Consider the following 19,451-nt stretch of genomic DNA (forward strand, 5'->3'; position numbering starts at 1 on the left):
GTATTTGATATTCATGAAGTTTGCTGTATTTCAAATGCCTTGACAACTGTAAGTAAATTGGATTTTGGAGGGGGTTTTGATGGCTTTTTAAATGGTGCTTGCTCTAATGTTGCTAGCTGAAAAACAGAACAAGAATATGCCTCTCATCAAACAAGAAGTGGATCATTCTGCTGGTGACAGATTGACCTCAAAGTGTGCAACTGGGGAGGCCAGATCTAATGAAACAAAGTGGATCATTGCTCTGTATTCTGTTATTAAGCATCTCGGAGTTAACTAGAGTAGTGATTAAATGTGTTTTAAATGACTGTTACAGTGATAGTGAATATAAAAAGGTCAGTTCATACTCTTTCACCAGGCCTAAACACAAGCAATTAATAAAACTAAAAATGGTGCTACATGAGATATAACCTGAAAATGTGCTTTTTGCTTTTTGTGTTTGAGTATTGGGGCAACTGAGTGAAAAACTAGTGTGTGGAAATAGCTGCCTTTCTTCATATTGTCATTAGTATTTAACAATTTCTTGTTAAGAGATCATATCAAATCTCATTTAAATGGAACACCACCATTGATGCAGGGGCTTCAGAGTTCATCTGTCCCTGTTCCCCCCCCCTTTTTTTTTTTTTTCATTTCTGGACTGTCTACCTTACATTCTGCATGGTGCAACTGCCCGGATAGTCCATCAGAGAAAATTGACTTTGGCTGAATTTCTAGATTTTTACCTTGTGTCTTATTGCCTCACCAGCTTCAGACATAGATGCTGTTATGTGCTTATAAGTTTCCATCCTTTTAGCTAAAGAAAGTTTTCCAATACTTTGTCACTTTCTCTCTAAAACCAAAATAAAATTGCAAATATACAGCTGTTGGTTCTCACCGGCATATTCAGTTGTCGGTCAACCTTCTCTGCAGAAGTTAGCCATGTGATTACTCCTTTACAACAACAGTTGCAAACAGCATCAAATCAGGTACCCAAATGAGAACTCTGAAAAATTAGGTCTGTGCCAAAATGGGTTTAGATGTGTCACTGTAGGTAGCAGGTGAATGTTGAAGAGAAGTTCTGATTGTCAACTGTGTGCTTAGATAGGCTTTAGAAAGAGCAAACTTTATTTGCTGCATTGATGCTTGAAATTTTCTGGAGGTTTCGTATTTTGTAGCTACCCTTACAGTGTGATTAAAAACCATTTCCTTGCTGCTTAAGCCTAAATGATTGGCTTTGATAACTTGTGCTATAATGTGTTTTTTCTGTCAATTTTTTATTGATTCCAATTTATATGGAGTAATGCATTGCTATTGTGGGGGAACTGTAATGCTGAAAGCCATGTGGTAGGTGCCTACAGCAGTAGTTTAAAACCCGAAACAGTGTGTAATTGGAATTCCTTCACTGCTGAACAGGAATCTTGGAGATTGTGTTGATTTTTATATATCTATTTAAACAAAAGCTGAGGATAAAGGTCTTAAATGAAAAGTACCTATTGGTAGAATTGCTTCCTTTATCTTGTTTATACTGATTAATTAATAAATAAAAAGCACATAGGGTTAAAGATAAGATGGTACCACTGTTTTCTTCTTCATGTGTAATCTTGTTGCATGTCTCTACATAAGCTGTTCTGGCCACTCATCATAGTAACCAGCTGGGCCATTTCACCTGCTGGAGCCATTAAAGAGGACTCTCTCCCCCTAGATTAATCCCCTCCGACATTAGTTTTTTGCTCTGACAACTGGAGCAGGCATTCAGAATTTGCAGGTGGCCAGTGTGACGCACATAATTGCCTACAATTTTAGGCAATGAATAAAAATGGTCTACATTACTTGTCAAAGGTTGTATATGCAGTGCCAAGTGAGATCTATGGGAAGCCTTTTAGGGTTTAAAGAACAGTTAATAGCAAAGCTGCACAGTGCTTTTTTAATCATAATGCATTTGTAATATAGCACTTTGATCTTCTCCTTGTAGGAAATGGTGTTATATTAGCCACTTTTAAACATTTATGAGTGAAATTCAGTTATAGGAGAGTAAAAGTGATTATTCTTAGGCAGAACATGTTAGATTTCATTAAAAGTTTTAGCTTGCCCCTTCCTTGTTAAAATCTGTGGGGAGTCCTGTTCCTGGAGGGTTTCAAATCAGGATCTGAAGATTTAGAGGAGCTTTTTCTTTTTTTTTTTTTTTCAGTAAAGCAACTGCAAGACTAGAAAAGACTGTAGTAAATACTGATGTTGTTTGTGGTTGTTTATAAATGTACTTCAACCACATAGCATTAAGCACAAAAAATGTTGTGTGCTCAATGGTTTAGGGAATGTTTCCTTGTATTTTAAAGATTCTAATTCTCAGTTGCGTCAATTATAACCTAAAAATGCATTATTTAAAGCATGATCATAAATTATCTACAACAAAAAATAGGCAACTCTAAAATGTACTACTCCTAGAAGAGCCGAGTTTGACCTTTCAGACCCAAGAGCCTTTTATTAACACCTGCCTGTAAGGAGAACCGTGCCACACGCAGCTTTCGGATTCACGACCACAAAACTGATGAGGAAAGGCTTGAAGGGTTCAGTTTGTGTCACTTGCTGTTTGCCGTTTCCATTTCACAGATGATTAATCTTTCTGTGAAGAAAGGCCAGAGAAACAAAGCACATTGGGCTCTTCCTGCAGTTACTCCTTCTGAATGCACACTAGCTTGCTAACTAAAAGGCCTTTAGATTTCCTGCCGAGAGAGATGTTCTGAAAGTGAATGCAGCTGGTTGGAGGTCACCAGTGCAAGGCTCTTGCCATTGTGTAATGGAGGCTTTGGCAGGTTTCATTTGGGGGGGGGAGGGAGAAGGTGTTGGCGAAAAATTAATGTGGAATAAAAAGGGCTTTGGCCATTTGAATTAATTTCTTGAAGGGTGGATCATCAATAATAGGCTCAATTTCTTTTGCTCACAATTTAAAAAAAAAAGATATTTGCTGTGTTTTTTCCCACCCATTCCCTTTTCTTAATGGCATGTTTATATTGTACGTGGTCTCTCCTGGATGCTGAAATGTCGCGTCTTACTGAGTTTGAAAAGCAATCTAAAATGTACTGATTTTTACATATCTTTTATGAACTCTGCTAATTTTCGTGGTGGCGAGAGATGATACTTGGGTATTGTGTATTTAACTTCTTAATTGTGGGATTTGTATTGTTTTAATAATCAGTATTGCTCTGTAGTGACTTTTAAAGCAGCAATTTCTATTTTTCTGGGAGAGTAAAAATTTGTTTTTAAGAGGTATTATCAAATTTTTAATTTGTGTGTATGTTTTGAATCTTAACATACACATGCCTTGTTTATGGAAGAGAATGGTCTGATATCCAGCTGAGTTTTTGACTTTGTTTTTTCTTGATCTTGCATAGGATGTAATGTGCAAAATCAAGACATGGGTAATAGATGAAAAGAAAGCTGTCCGCTTCTATCATGATTGGAATGACAAAGAGGTAGGCTATAAATATTATCCCATGAATTGACTTTTAATTTTGCTACCTGTTACTGTCTTTTTTTAAAGGTTTTTTTTTTTAGATTTCATATTCATAGTGTATTGAATGCTAAATTTATCAGCCCATTCTGTGTTTGTCAGTGATCTATGTATTACACTTTAATTCTGTTGCCTTCTCAGACATGCCATGAGAAGAATGGTCATAAAATTAACTCAAGTTGGTATACCTTGTTTTTAAAATTCTCCTCCTGTATTTTCACTTCTAGATTGATGTTTTGAACAAACATTTGTTTTTTACTTCAAAACCGATGATCTACTTGGTTAACCTCTCTGAAAAGGACTACATTAGAAAGAAAAACAAGTGGTGAGTGTGTTCAGGTTAAATATCTAAATCTATGTTTCTATTTCACATTTTTCAATGGTGAATAATTCCTTGCACGTTGAAGATCACCAAAGATATTAATTAAGAGGAATAAAAACTAATGTTGCACTTTTGTTACTTGTACTCAAGCAGCATGTCAATGAGAGCATAATGCATATGGCGAAGTCCTGAATGAAAGTGCAGAATAGAAAAGAATATGCTTTCCTTTTTTTACATTTTTACATGAATCCATTACCTGTGAAGAAAATAGATTTGATTTAGAAGTACTTATTTAAATAAACGTATGGTTTTATCATGTTATATAATGCTGATTGAGCAACATCTTTTTCATTGCAAAGGAATGAATTGAATGACAGAGGACTAAAGCTATGTGAATTGCAGAGAACTCTTTAAAACGTGGCAAAATTTCTCATTTTAACAGTACTCTTCTGTTTGTAGTTGGGTGCCTGGCTTCCTTGCCACTGCTTGTGTTTGCTTAAGGTTTACAGGCCTCTCTTCATGGGCTTTAATGCCATGAACAGTGCAGGTTTTAGTCAAGTATTCCTGGCATCAATATTATGACTTAAGTACATGATGGTTGCAAAATCAGTCTATCAGACATTCAATGAACTGGATGAAGATCCAGTCCTAACATGGTAGACATGTGGTGGGAATTTGCTGTTGAGAGGTACAGCATTTAGCATGTCATTGGAAGCTCTAGATGGGATAAATAGAATCACAGAATCAACTAGGTTGGAAAGGACCTTGAAGATCATCTAGTCCAACCAAATAGATAAAGGTTTGTGGAGGAGGGAACAGATTAAGTAGTATACAATGAAGAAAAATCTATGGCAGTATATTTAGTTTAAAAAAACCAAGAAACAAACCTTTTCTTAGTATTCAGATCCTTAAACGCTGTACTTGTGAGATACTTTGAAGACGTATAAACGTATGTTTGTGAACAGATATATGCATGTAACTCATCCAAACAAATCAAAAGTATCTAAAGCGGAATATCTGAATTCTCCTGAAGTACACCCTCTGTTTCTCCCTGTACTTCATTAAGTACTTAGATGCACATGGTTTCAATTTTCCATTAAAAATTCTCATTTCCATATGATATCAAAGAGTGAGAAGGCTTTAAACTGAAAAATAAACATTCATAGACTGGAAGCCAAAACAATAATTAATGTCAGATGGTTAACTCCAATAAATCATTAGAATAAATTCTGTGAAATTACTGCAACTAAAACTGTCCTTCTGATACTCCGAGACATTTTGTGTTAGTATTAAAGAACAAAATTTAACCTATTTAATAACAAAGCCTTTCAGCTCAAAACGCAGACCTTGGAATAAACTTGATAACCAATGTAATAATATAAGCTTTTCATATTTGGCCAAACTTTATAATTTTAAATTAATTTGTTCCTCCTTTGAATGTTTTTGATGATTTAAACATTAAAAGTGATTCTATGCAAGGAAGTCTTTAAAATCAGGATAGTAGTATTTGCTCTGTTACTGTCAGGTGATATTTTTTTTTGAAGTACAAATGTTGAGGTTTCCTAAGGTTTGCTATAACAGTATACACGTGGAAGTTTATGTGAAAATGGATGAGTCGGCTTCCCTGTCCAAAAAAGGATCCGCGCACCTGTATTTGGATGATTACAGGTAGAGCTCACTGGCTCTAATTGTACAGTAAATACCATTTCCCAGACCCTAATGGTAGACAGACTACTTAGGAGACGCCAGTCTGTGATTTAGCTGTCGCCAGTCACCCCATGTTTTTTGTGAGACTAGTTGTGATGATGACATAGTTAAACTCAATTGAAAGCAAATCTTTGTATAAATTGCGATTTTTAATTTGTAAAAGATCAGATGTTTGAGTTGAGGAGTCATATAATGAAATGGTTTAACTGTTTCTATTGCAATTAATGATTTAGTTTTTAAAAAGTATACCCACATCTCATGGATGTGAGTGTAATTGTAGCTGAAAGATCAAAGCCTGGGTAGCTGAGTGATGTTCCAGAAGAGAATTTACCACATAGCCATTTTCAGTACAGTTTCTGCCTCCTGCTGTTCCTATTTTCCCTCAAGCTAGCCATTGACTACCCCCTGTGCATCCCTGCTCGTAAAAAATGATTGAGGAAGTATTTGTCATGTATTTATGAGTGGGAAACATTGTGTGATAGGGAAAGGCATCTACTAGAACCAGAAAGATTGCCATTTTCTTTCATTCAGCCACTCTGCCACAGCTTTAAATCCTCTGTTTATGCAACATAGCTTTTATATTTAAGAGCAGAATAAATGTTTTCTATGAAGGATGCTAACGGTAGGCTTTTGTCATTTGTGTGGTGCAAGCAGATGTAAATGATTAGGATATATTTTACTGTTAGATGGCACTTAATTTGTGATTTTTATTATTTTGAGGGGTAGAGGTTCATATTTGAAATGCAAGCCACATTTAGACTAGTTGTTCAACTTGAAAAGTTTATTTCTGAACTTAATTCATAATATTACTATAACAAAAGTAAAGTTAATGCAGGAAACTCAGCAATAAGATGTTTTCATAAGACTTTTACAACTATAAGAGTGTTTAAAATGGCAAAGGAGAGGCTTTTTGATTGTGGGTAGAGAGGAAAACTAAAATTGTTTTACTGGGTCACTCTTTCAGAATTAATGAACATTTTAATTGTTAGTTAAAACACAAGTGCTAACATGTTATTTTTCAATCCAAGAAGAGAAGAAAACACTGTGAAAGATAGGACTATTGTGTGTTTGAGTAGGTGTGTTGACCTTTTGAAAGATGTAAAAACTGGAATGGCTCCAAGCAGTTACTTGCTGGTTTTAACAATGTTGAATTAGTCATTCAGTTGATTTATGATTAAGACCTAGCCCCTGAAGAGAAGCTGTCATGGCAGCTGTGTTAGTCGCACTTGTGTTATGATCAGATGACAGTAATCATGATGTTGTATGGGGGAATCCACTGAAACCATTCTTACTACATATTGCTGTGCTCTAAATGAATATTTAAGCCCTCCTTTTAATAATTCCTAATGGTTTTTATATGGATCTAGTACCTTAACATGGTATACATAAGTTTTACCATGAAAGAATTCTGAATAAGCCTCTTAATTTTCAGTTAAAACTGCTTTCTGAGTCACAGGATGTCACATAAATCCAGGACATGAGATTTATCAGTCCTTCACCTAGTTAAAGGTTTACATTTTAGTCTTGCTAAAGAGGGTGCTTTTAATGGGTCATAATATGGATTCCAATTATGAAATATATTGAGCTAATTAATGAGCGGATGTGGTGGCCTGTGCTATTGGATTTTGGACTTACTCTTTGCAGTGAGCACGAGGAATACTGTATGTGTCAAAACTGCATAGACTGATCTTTTGACTCAACTTCTCAGGACTAAAAAGTAAATGTTTTCATCCTATGCATAGACTGTAATTTATAGAGCTGATTATGCTGCTAAAGATTTTCTAATATCTATAGCATCATAACTAAGTCATCTGAGATTTGATATGGATTTTTGAACATTGTTTTCTCTAATGTAATTCAGACTTGTTGAATATCCAAATGTGTGTTAACATTATTTTCAAGGGCTTGTTTCTTAAAATGTTATGGTAGACATTCTGTTAACAAAAATAAGTTGGGTGTTGATGGAATAGGGTACCTTTCTTGAAGTATCTCCTGTGTATTTAGAGAGGTGGTATAGATGTCATAATAAACAACATTTTTCCTGTTAATTTTTATAGCATTTTTAATGTTCTTAAGCTAGAAGAGGTATAATTAGGTCAGATGAAGGGTCTGTGTTGTTTGGTATCATGTTTCTGACAGGCCGCTAACAGATGTCCAGGGAAGATTATAGGAACAAAGTAAGCAAACGGAGTGTATGTGTCCAGCTTTTTGCAATCTGTTATTGTAGAACTGACTAAGCCAGATATGATATACTTGTGGTTAATAATTTTTGACTGATTTTTATTCTATGAATTTAGCCACTGACCTTTTGAACCCAAGTATACTTTTGGCATCCTAATATCCTGAAGCAAGGACTTCCACAGTTTAACTATGTGCTATATGGAGAAGTACTTCCTTATGCTTGTTTTGGATCTGTCACATCATAATTTCATTTGATGCTCCTTAGATCTTGTAGTATGAGAGTGAATAATCCTTTTCTATTCATCTTTTCCATATTGCTTCAGATGTTCTAAATATTAAAAAAAAAGGGGGGGGGAATCTGACATCAGGGAAGAAATATCAAGGGTAACGTACAAGGAAGACTCAATAGATTTGAGTATGAATTAATATGCTTCACTCAGTTTTTCACTTTTAAGCTAACTAGGAATGAAAGTTGTTACCTGGTGGCAAATGGAGACTTGGTGTTCTTGGTTGTATTTCTGTGGGTATGTGCCCAATCATAGAATAGATCTAATAGTTGTGTGTTCACCATCTTATCGAAAGAGCAAGGCCATGTCATGTCCTGGTAGAGCAAGGGGATGGTGACAGGAGAAGAAATGCTATTCAAAAGGTTTTCATGGCTTCAGTACCCTGTTAAAAGTAAGAAAAGAAAAGAAAGAAGCTCAACAACAAAAAACCCCTATGGTCCTAAACCTCCGCTTCCACCCTTAAATAATGTCTAATTTTTGAGAAGCCCTGGAGATACTGTTTTTGTACAGACTCTTCTTAAATTGGTTATCAATAAATATTTGATCTCCATGTAAAAATAAAAATTAGAGTGAAAGTTCTTCCTTATCATTTTACCTGCATTTTGGTTTGAGAGCTTTCAAAAAGACACTTTAAAAACCAAAAGAAACAAAGATTAATGGAAATGGTAATATTAACATGACATCATGACATACCTTGAAGCAAAACACTATTTAACAAGCAGTATAAGGATATGTACATTTAAGAACCTTAGTAAATAAATTCACAGGAAATAAAGTTAGGGAAAGAACAGCTACAGACCAACTCCATCACTTCTACAACTAGAAATATGGTGACTCCATAGAAGTGTGAAACATTGCCGTCTTAGTCCCACAGAAACACAATCTCCTTTCACTGTCCAATTTCAGTCCTTTTCAAATGCTGTCTGAAATTGATGAACTTTGCAAATTTTGCTAAGAACAAAACAATTCCCATTTGGACCAAATACCTAAAAGTCGTTCCTCTTCTAAAATGAGGGATGCTGCTGTTAATAAACCTCTGCAGTGCAGAGACAAACAGAATTACATCGCTTAGAGCAAACAGTTATTTGCAAACGCTGGTATATTAGTTGTGTAGCAAGATACCTGAGCGAGGACAGAATGCAGTTTTCACTACCTTCAGCTTCTGAATCACATCTATTTTCTGAATTATGGTAAGTGTATATTTAAATACCCCATAGGTGATAGTCATGAATGTTTGGGCAAATAAATTTTATTTTTATAAATAAATTTGAGAATGTATTCAATGTAGAATTCTTTAAATCAGAAGTTGTAATGCCATCGTGGTATTGAGATGTTTTCTTGACATAGCTGCTTAATGATTTTAAGGCTGTTTTCTATGCTGACAGATTTGGAAAATGACTACTTTTAAAATATGTTGCATTTCTTGTCCCTGCCTTACAACTGAAATGTTTTTTAAAAATATTAAAAGGTGATTTATATTATCTGTGTATAAATGGAGTTTTGCATACACAAGTTGTGAAGTCAGATACTCAAAAGTTAACAAGATCCAGAATTTAGGCTTCCTGTTGCACCTTTACTGCCTGGTTGAGAGTACACCTTACGGCTCAGGTTGTTTTAACTAGAGGATGGCATGTTTTCATAGAGCACTTACCTACTGTAGTAGGGGATAGTGCTTGCTATTTGCTTAATACTGTTATTCTTTATTATGTCTTATACAAATTAATTAATGAATACGAATTAATTTATCCATCAACCTAATGGCGACCTCTTCTTTCCAGCACCTTTGCGTGACATTGCCAGTTGACTTCTTGTAGTCTTCTGTTGTACCAATTCCAGTGACTTTTCATTCAGTTGTTCTGTCTATCCCAAACATTTTTCGCCACCCTTTTCCCAGCTGACAAGTTCTCCATGGGTCTTTGCCAGATTGTCTCTCCCTCTTCTCTGATTTCATCCTATTCTTGCTGGCTTAGTTCCACTCCAGATCCTTTGGTCTGGATGATTTCTGTCACCAGACTTCCTGCTTTGCTTTGCTTTCCTTTGCCTCCCCCTCTGGAGTCCCCTGTCTGTTTGAATGTGAATGCATATTGTTTGGGTAACAGCAGGTGTTGGGGATGTGTCTTTAAGCATGGGGAAGATGGGTCCCTGCTCTCAGCTCCGGTGTGTAGCCTTGTCCCAGACACAAAAACACCTTCTAGGAAAAGTCTAGCCTCACTCCAGTGATCCAATTGTATGCAGGTGCTGTGGGTTATGGAAAGAGATTAAATCACTGAGACTCTTCAGTGTTAAGTTTGAGCAGTTTTGCTACTGAGGACACGAATTTCTGATTTGGATGGAGTTTTGCACAAGTGCCATGGTTTACTTCTGATACCAAGTTTGCTCTGAGCCAAACATAAAGTCTCGGCTCCTAAGCATTAGGACAGTAAATTTTTTCAAGTAAAATGTTTCTGGGATGCTTTAAACATGGGGAATGCTGTCTGATGAAGCTTTTTTCAGAAATTTCAATCCACCTGGTTACAACATGGCACTTATAAATAGCTAAACTATAGGTTGCGAAGTCAGGAAATAAATTACTGAAGTTTTATTTAGGGTATATTGAGTCTTGAAACTGGTAAGAAGGGGGTGGTGGTGCAGGGGAACCTCCTGGTTTTTGGGAAGGCCTGTCCTGGGCAGATAAAGGTAGCTTCAAGCTATTCTTACAACTCCTCAAAGGCCACAGACTCTAGAGAGCAAGATGACCAGAGTAATGAAAACAATTTCTGCAATTTTGTGAGTGATACATGACAGCCCAGCATACCACACCACCAAACACCAACCCGACATAGTCGTACCCCAGCGAGCCTCTTGTATTCTCTGAGACCATCCGTGTGCATCAAGCTGATTATACTATCAGAGTAATGTAAAAGAACTATGTCCTGACACTTCCTATCAGTCAGGCTGTGCTGAGTGAAAGCAGCTAGAAGTAACTTTTCAACTTCGTTGCTGTGTGTATGATTCCTGTCTTGCCAGCTGCAGGTCATACCAAACCTCCTTTTGAACAGTTCAGCTTTGCTTCCCATCTTCTGTTTCTTTTCTTCTTCTCTCTCCAGATGCTCTTCTCAGTGTTTTTATTTTTTTTTTGGCTGTCATCATCATAATTTCTGAGCTGTTTGCACACAATTCTGTGGGTGCAGTTGTAACATTGAACAACCACAGCTTTGAGTTTGGATGCTCCACCAGTTTTATAGTTTGGTTGTGTGTTCTTATGAATAGCTACCTGCTAACAATACTTATTTTAATCTGCCATGGCAGTTTGGAGAATCAAGTAATTTGTGTGATATTTTATTTAAACACTTGGATTTTCATAGGCAAAATCTAAAGCAGCAGATGATAGCTTTCAACAAGCAAAAACTACTTATTAAAGTGATCCAAGCCTGTGCAGGGCAAGAAGGGGCATCTTTATTTGTATATACTGTCTGAACACTTTAGAACTTTGTTTCCTCCTGATTTTTGTTGTAATTGGGACTTTTCAATAAATATTTTTGCCATCTTTATAAACTTTACATCCTACTCAAGATATATAGTACTAGAGGAGAGAATAATCAATTAATTACACAACTTTGCATCATTCAGTGTGTAGATCATGAGCAGTGAAGAGAGGGATTTCCACAGAAAAATGTTATGTGATGACATTGTGAAAGACGATGTAAACTTTGTGGCAAAATCATTGCAATGCAACATGTTCCTGACTGGATGGATCATGAGGTACATCATCCTTTTCAAACTTCAGTCTGTTTAAAACTGAAGAATGCTTAAATTGCTCAGAAAGAAACCTGAGCTGCTGAGATATGTCCGAGTAGCGATTTCGTTATTGCGTAGTGGATTTGGTGCTCTTCTTTCTTCCCATTATGGTGTGTAAAGGGCTTACTTCAATTTTCTACTACTTACTTTCTACTACTTACTTTCCACTGTTTGGAAAGCTTGTGCTTTATGTCTCAGTTTTCCTTACTATTTCCCTGAAAGTGTTGGTACTGTTGAAATCATAGACAAAATATTTTTGGGAAATGTTTTCTACTTTAAAATCAAGTTACCCAATAAAAATACTGATACTGTCTAGTAATTGCGGATTTTTTTATGGAATTCTGTTAGTAATTTATCTCCTGAATGGTGTCTGCCAAGAAACTATGTGTTCTGTCAGACTTCTTTTTTCAAAGGCTTTCCAAATGTGCTTGGAGTGATTTAAGTGTATGTTGTGTACAGTTGTGGTCCTTCGCTGAATGCTGCTCTCACAGACTTAGCTGGCTAAGCAATGTGCTGCTTGCTTGCCTGAATGCAGATTTCTAGTTCTTTGAATCAATTCTTTAGAATGCTTCCCTCTTGTTTATTGTAGGTTAGAGCATAGCATTTGGCAGTGTATTGTTTTATACAGTTTTACTATACTAGTTTTACTGGCGACTGAGTTTGGGAATTTTCAGTAGCTTGGTATCTTTTCTGATACTCTGAAGTGAGATTTTTAGCTTCAGAGTGTCTCATCTTTCTTTTTATGGCTTATGTTTTTAGATTCAGACTAACTTCTGTTTAGGAGAATAGGCATCTCTCTCTCATAGTACTCCAAGCCAGTGAAGTCTTAAACACTGAAATGGAAAAAGTGAAGGGGAAACAATGTTTTTCTCACTTTCTTTGTTACAGAATGGAAGAAAGGGGAAGGGTAAGCAACTTAAGAAGGCAGCTTTCATATTGAGGACCAGATTCTGTGACTTACAGTATGTTCCAGTCCAGGGTTGTTAGTCCTGAACATCATCAATGCAACCCCATCAGCAGGTCCTCAGGGATTTTGGAGACTAGGATACTAACCACCATATCAGTGCTATCATATCTCTACAATATCATTACCTCAGATGCCGATTTCAAATCCTACTTCCAATGGTAAATAGTTCAGTAGTAATCTCACTCATTTTAGAGTAAAGCGTTTTGACTGTGCTTGTAAGCCTGTAGATGTTTGTGTGTCAAAATTCCTTTCACATTTCAAGTTCCTGATGAGAAACATCGTTACTAATAAAGAAGTAGAACACTTTTTGTTTCCTTACTCTTTGTCATGTGTATTACAAGCACAGCCACCTTCACTGCAGTGATTTTTGGAAGTAATAATATTGATGAGAGAAAGAGAAGGAAATAAGGTGAAATAGTTTACTCAATTAAATTTTCCAGGGATAAAGATTATTCTTTAATTGAAAATGAGTGTCTAATTCTACTTGGAGAAGATGAGCTCTGTTCTGCTGCATTTTTCTGTTTATTGTCTTATAAAAATATTTTATATCTTCTTTGTGATGCAAGTTACAAAGGTCCAGTTACACTTCTTTCTTTACAGTTAAAATGCTATCTGCTAATGTGCTGTAGCCGAATCAAGGTACCTTTTTCTGCATGTTTGAACCTCAGGTGAATTTTGACAGGGAAAGAGGGGTAGAGACTGATCTAAATATGCCATGGTTTGGCTTACGAGCTGAAAGAATAACTTGAATTGGTCCCATTAATGAACAGGTCTTATCCTAGACAGTTGGGTATTTTAATTTTTTTTTAATAAAGGGTGATTTTGCCCTTTTTTGCTTTGCAAATCAGCTAATAGAGAATTTTACAAGAGATGATGATAGTTGTTTATTCTTAAGTTATTGTGTATTAAGTTATTTATTATTATTAATTTATTGAGCCCAGTGCCTTTCAGAATGAATGAGCATTGTTAGCCTGTCTTTGTCAACTAGACAACATAGAAACAGAAGTTGTGCATGGTCCATAAAGCAACTAAGCTACTCTTACAAATCAAGGGAGAATAGATACTATGGATATGTGTCCCCAGCTTTTAACATCTGTTGGGTCATTGTCATTATATCTGACATAGCATTTAAAACCACCAATTACTTTTTGTATTTTACTATTGAGAATTTGGAAGACAGAGAGGAAGGCTGTTGAATCTCTGTAGAGAGGTGAGTGGCTGTGGTCTCGCTTGGTGTGATGGGACCAATGTGAGTAGCTCCTTCTCTGTATTAGGATCTGATACCTCCTTGCAACCAGTGATTTTTGAGAGGAAAGACAGTCTTTCATTCTCATGGTAGACACATCAACAGTTGTAATAACTGGCAGATGAACTTTCATTTTAGATTTCTTTTAAGGCAAAAACTCTCTGATAATATTGTCTCATATTCTGAAATAACAAGAATTACTTCTGTTGGTTATGCAGAAACATCTGTATGGGAAAATTTGGATTGGGCATTGCAATCAGTGTCACTATGATAGTGTCTCTTAAACAATGTTAAAATTAGTAAGTAACTTTCCTGTCATAATCTGTTACGCAGTATTGGTATATCTGATTTGCAAACAAGTACATGTATGTACCTCTAAAATTCTGTGTATTGAATTTGTCTGTCTGGATTATGTCTTGAAATCTTGCTATCACATGCTATAGAGTTCTGTTAATCTCTTTAAGTGCTCATAGTTGAAGTTAATTTTATTTCACCTACCATTCTTTATCTCACTGCAGTTGATATTTGAGATATTTATGGGGTCTGGGAACAATACTCATCTTGAAATCGTTCTTCATGAATGGTCTGCAGCATCTCCATTCTCTGTGGGAATATTTTATGGATTGTTGTTCTGTTTTCTACAAGTAGGGACTAAATGGGAACATCAGCCAATCAAAAATAATTTATTATAAATAGAAAAATAATGTTTAAGGACAAATATTCTTTTATACAATTGGAAATACAGGCTGCTGTGGCTTTGATGCACATTTTTCAAGTTTATTTTACCCTGAGGTAATTTTTTTGTTTCACAATTGATAGACACATTTTTCATTGATGATTATTTTAAATCTGATGCATTTTATTTGTGGTTTTAAAAATAGTTTTTCTTCTGATTTTATGGTTATTTACAGCTCAATATTATGTATTAAGTATATGGAATTATGTTTTCATTTAACGGCTTGGTTTTCCCAGGAAAGATTACTTACCTTCTAAAATTTTGGCAGAGTATTTTATTTTCAGAACTTGAGTTTCTTCTAATGTCTAATAATAATGACTAATGTTCAAATGTTGATAGTCACTAGTTTTACAATTAATAGAACTATGTATTCTGGTTTTGAAACTAGAAATAGATGCTTCTTCATATCTAAATTGAAGAGTAAAGTTTATAGGTTATATATGTTTAATGGAAGAACTCACATGAGACATTTGGTATGGATATCTTATTATTCTTTATAACCAATGCTTGACCTCAGTTATTTTTAATTTGGAGAGAAGTTAAATAAAATAATGTTTGGGATTTACTGTGCTCTGGCAGTAGTTTCTAAAACCTGAAGAGATGTTTAGAAGATAAATATTTGAAAGACAGTAAGTGCATGTACTGGTTTTGTGCTTCATTGAGTTGAACAATGAAAACGCATTAATCAGATTCACTGTATATCAAGTCTCACTCCTGTTCTTATGCACTGGCACAGTGTTAACTTCTGAAGTGAAAATGTATTTATATCCAAACAAATGGTTTTTATTTAAAAAAAATCTTACACCTAATACATTGAAAATCTGCACAATGTTGTCGATCTAAAACATGTGATGGTTCTTCCAGCTTATGTTTTATTTAAGAGGCTCATTAAATCCATACCTGTTTTTATTTAATAAAATATTTATGTCCCAGGATACTCGGATTAATGAAGTGTGTGTGCATGTGCACGCATGTTCAGTTTCCCATAGGATTTTTAAAATTATTATTATTATTACTATTTAAAAATAACTTTATGAAGGGTAAATGTTTGTCTTTGGCTCCCTCTATCTGTCTATGTCTACTTGTCTTTGTGAATTAATGCTTTTTCATAACTCAATCCATCAGATAGTTTGGAATCGGCAGATAAGATGCCTGCAAGTGTTCCATATAGGTGTTAGGTAAAATAGTAAATAAAAATATAGTAGAGGCACATGGAGGACTAGTAAGGAATTTAGTTGTTCAAGCTTAAAAAACAAGGTCAATGTCCTTGTGCCTAGACAGTATATTTCTGAAATATTTTTCCATTCTGGTCAAAGTCTAATTTCTGTATTAGGTTTTTCATAAAGACACAGCTATATGCTCAAAGTATCTTAAACAGAAACATGGTTTTAGTTGCCTGTCTTGCAGTAGTGTGTGGTTGTGTGATAGCCTTTTGTTTCTGGTTTCTGGTTATGTTAGTTCTCTATTGACACAGAAGGGTAACTAGATTGTTCTATTACTGATTTCTGACAAACAGAAATGATTTGATGTGCTAAAGCTATTTCTGACAGAAGATATAAAGTTTTGACAAACATGCATGGCACAGCAAGTGTCCAATTCTAAAGAGCAAAATAAATGCAAACCACCATTATGGGGAACACAAACAGCCTGAAAGCAAGTTATCAGTAAGCAAATAATTGTTGAACTGTTATGAATGGAATAGGATGTTGAAATAGGGCATGATTGGCTGATGTTACATATGTCCTTGATTACCTTCCTTGTGCTTTTATCCTAATAAGTGACATTCTTTGTATTCCCTTGGATGGCTAGACAGTCTGACACTGAAGAAGAATAAATATTGCATGTGGTACACATTAAGCTGTCATCTAGGACAGCATTTATAAAAAGTAACTAGAAAAATTCATAAGAAATTCTGCAGTGCTACAGTTTCCTGGCTCCAGTCATAATTGTCAAAGTTCTTGACACATTCAGGTCTTCTGAAATGATTTGGGTTTACAGTTACTTGGTGTATGAATAATTATTAAGGATTCATTTTCTCTGATGATGCAGACTGTTAATGTTAGTTCTCAAAGTGTTGCATTTTCATTAAAGGCCGTGTAGTAACAAAAAAACCCCCACAAGTGTGGTGTATGTAGCTAGTCCTCTTGCAGAAGTCAGAACCAGGAGATGTGTATGTGTAAAATAAAAGTAACTGATAAAATTAAAAAGCTGTTTTTCAAATGTTGTCTTTGAATCCTGGTGGAAAATTCATTCTGAGCATGCATTGTTACTATTATTCTACTTTGGCAATAGACCTAATTTTTTGTGTAAAATATCAATCTTTTTCTTCACTGACTTAAAATTAAGCCTCAAAAGCAACATAGCAGGATATCATCATCTCTGCAAGGGCAATGGAGAAAACCCCTTTTGAACTAAGTTGATGAGTTAGTGTGTGAATGGTAATTATTTTAATCTTTAATTTTGAGAAGAGGTAAGTGAAGTAGTTACATTCTTCATACTCTTTAAGTCTCTGACTTTCTTGTGACAACTTGTAGATTGACCAAGAAAATACACAATGGCTCCTTTGTCTTTTCATGTATTTGTCTATTGCCTAACATAATACCATGATACTCTCTGGAGTTTGACACAAAATTTTACCATAAATATTTTTTTAAAGGATTCTTACAGCTCTATCACTGACCATGTCAGTGGAACATTCTTACTGTATGCTGTATTCATGGTATAATCTGGTTTTGCTGCATATGAAAATGTAGCCTTCTTCCATTTGTGGGTACATGTGTCTCCATTTGTGGCAGTATTGTCTAACTCATGTGATCGGGTTTTCTATTGTTTTACTGAATTAAGAAAACCCTATAAGGTAAAATAGCTTGTTACCACCTCATCAAGTTACTTGAGGACTAACAGAATTTTATAGGTGACATTGTGCTTATTCTCATCCCTCTTCCAAGTAGCCTATAACTTACAGGCCTCATTGTGGGTAGCTTGGAATGGGAAAATAATGTCATTGGCCCCTTCATAAGTTTGCATTTAATGTCCATTGAAAAGCCTTAAAATAGTTCTTAGAACAGGGTTGGGAAAAACATGTATTTATGGGAACAGATAAAGCTGAAACACCTGTTTAGGTTGAAGAAAGTTTTCTCCAAGTATAACACTACTCAAATGTTACAAGTAACTGTTAACTCTGTAGACCACTACAGAGCACAAAATATTTGCCCAACTGGTAAATTGAACTGTAAGTCCCACTGTGGGAAATTGCTTTGCTGTGCTCCAAACAGCAGTTATCTTAGTAATTGTACCTGAATTCTTTTGTGGCTAATAGACAGTTGATGTCCTTCTTACCATGGCAGAATTATTTTATTGCAATATTATTAATTGTAAAAATTTCAGGTAAGATGTGTTTGTGTAGTTTAAGATGGGCTGAATATAATTTTTAATTGGTGCTCTGAGAGCACTGGTTTTTGAATTGAGAATGTGCATAACCCTGCATTTCACATTCTAAACCGGCGCTCACAACAAGGAGCTTATCAGAGCAAATTGTCTAGTCCATCCCCTTCCTCACTCAAAACCTAATGACCCTTTATCATCATGGTTTAGATTGCTGGACACAGATGTGAGAAAATACAAGTAATCTACAGGTAACTACAGTAGCTGCACTGATGTTCTCAGAGAACTGACTGCTGGGAAGATAAAAAGCTTCCCACAGAGCCTGTGACTTTCCAGCAGCAAAGCACATCATGAGCTCATACATGAAGTTTTATTTGCTGAAGATTCACAATAAGATGCATTAGGACATTCAGCAGGGTCTCTTCTTAGATGAGCACAAGAATTCAGTGAGGTTGTTAGTTGATGCACTAGTGCATGGCTTCACACTAAAACTGGAAAGTCCAACAATACCAATAATGGTTTTTTTGAGAACATCACAAACTACAGCTGTAATATGATGTTGATGTTAACATAGTTTGTTCCTTGATAGTAAATGATCTAATGTTGTTGGACGCTTTTTTTTCTTGTTATGGAAAGTATTCAGGCAGGAAGCAAATGTTCTTTAGGAAAAAAAAGCTGCTGGCTGTTGAAATACAGAGTTAGCAGTACATGCTAGATATGAAGGTAGCAGTAAAGTCTTATATGAAAAGACTTGCAAATGGTTAATTACTGTCTTTTTTCTCAGCATTTTTTGTTGTAATCGTGAAGTAGATCTAAAAATCTTTGTGTGTGATTGGATTCTTTGAAAGGGAATGGGAAGGAAATAAAACATTTTTCAGATAAATTTCTCATACCTTAAGGTCTTGTTTACTATTTTTTAAAATATTTTTTGTAATTCAAGAAGCTACTGCAATACACAGTTTTTATTTTTAGTTATTCAGTAAGGTTGAAATGTATCTATTAAACAGATGGGAATGATCAATGCGAATCAGTCTGCCTACACTTTCATTCTCTTCTAAAGTAACTTAAGTATAAACACAGTTACTTATGTAGAAAAATGAATTTGAATGCCGAAATGCTCCCCCCCCCCCCATTTTCTTAATCATCTGTATGTTTTGGGTTTGTGAGGAGAGAGGTAGAATGGCATGAGAGGTACAGGTCCTCCCAAAATGATGATCCACAGAGGGTGGTATTAATTATTAAGCAGGCAATAAACATTACAGTGGTGGTCTTTACAGGAAATGCTAATTCTGCAAAAAGCCTAAAACCCAAGTCAAACAAAAACTCTGAACAGCCTCCTTCCACACAGAAAGAAACAAAA

General features: G+C 35.4%; 1 protein-coding gene across 1 annotated transcript in view; it reads left to right on the forward strand.

Annotated features, from left to right (window-relative positions):
• The window catches only part of OLA1 (Obg like ATPase 1), a 106,234-nt gene that overhangs the window by 60,646 nt on the left and 26,137 nt on the right, over positions 1-19,451 (forward strand). Inside the window, exons 6-7 of the mRNA XM_074873192.1 lie at positions 3,366-3,446; positions 3,712-3,809. Of these exons, the coding sequence (XP_074729293.1) occupies positions 3,366-3,446; positions 3,712-3,809 (179 nt within the window). The remainder of the gene's footprint in view (positions 1-3,365; positions 3,447-3,711; positions 3,810-19,451) is intronic.

The sequence above is a fragment of the Strix uralensis genome, chromosome 6 (assembly GCF_047716275.1).
Source record: "Strix uralensis isolate ZFMK-TIS-50842 chromosome 6, bStrUra1, whole genome shotgun sequence".
Classification (NCBI taxonomy): Eukaryota; Metazoa; Chordata; class Aves; order Strigiformes; family Strigidae; genus Strix; species Strix uralensis.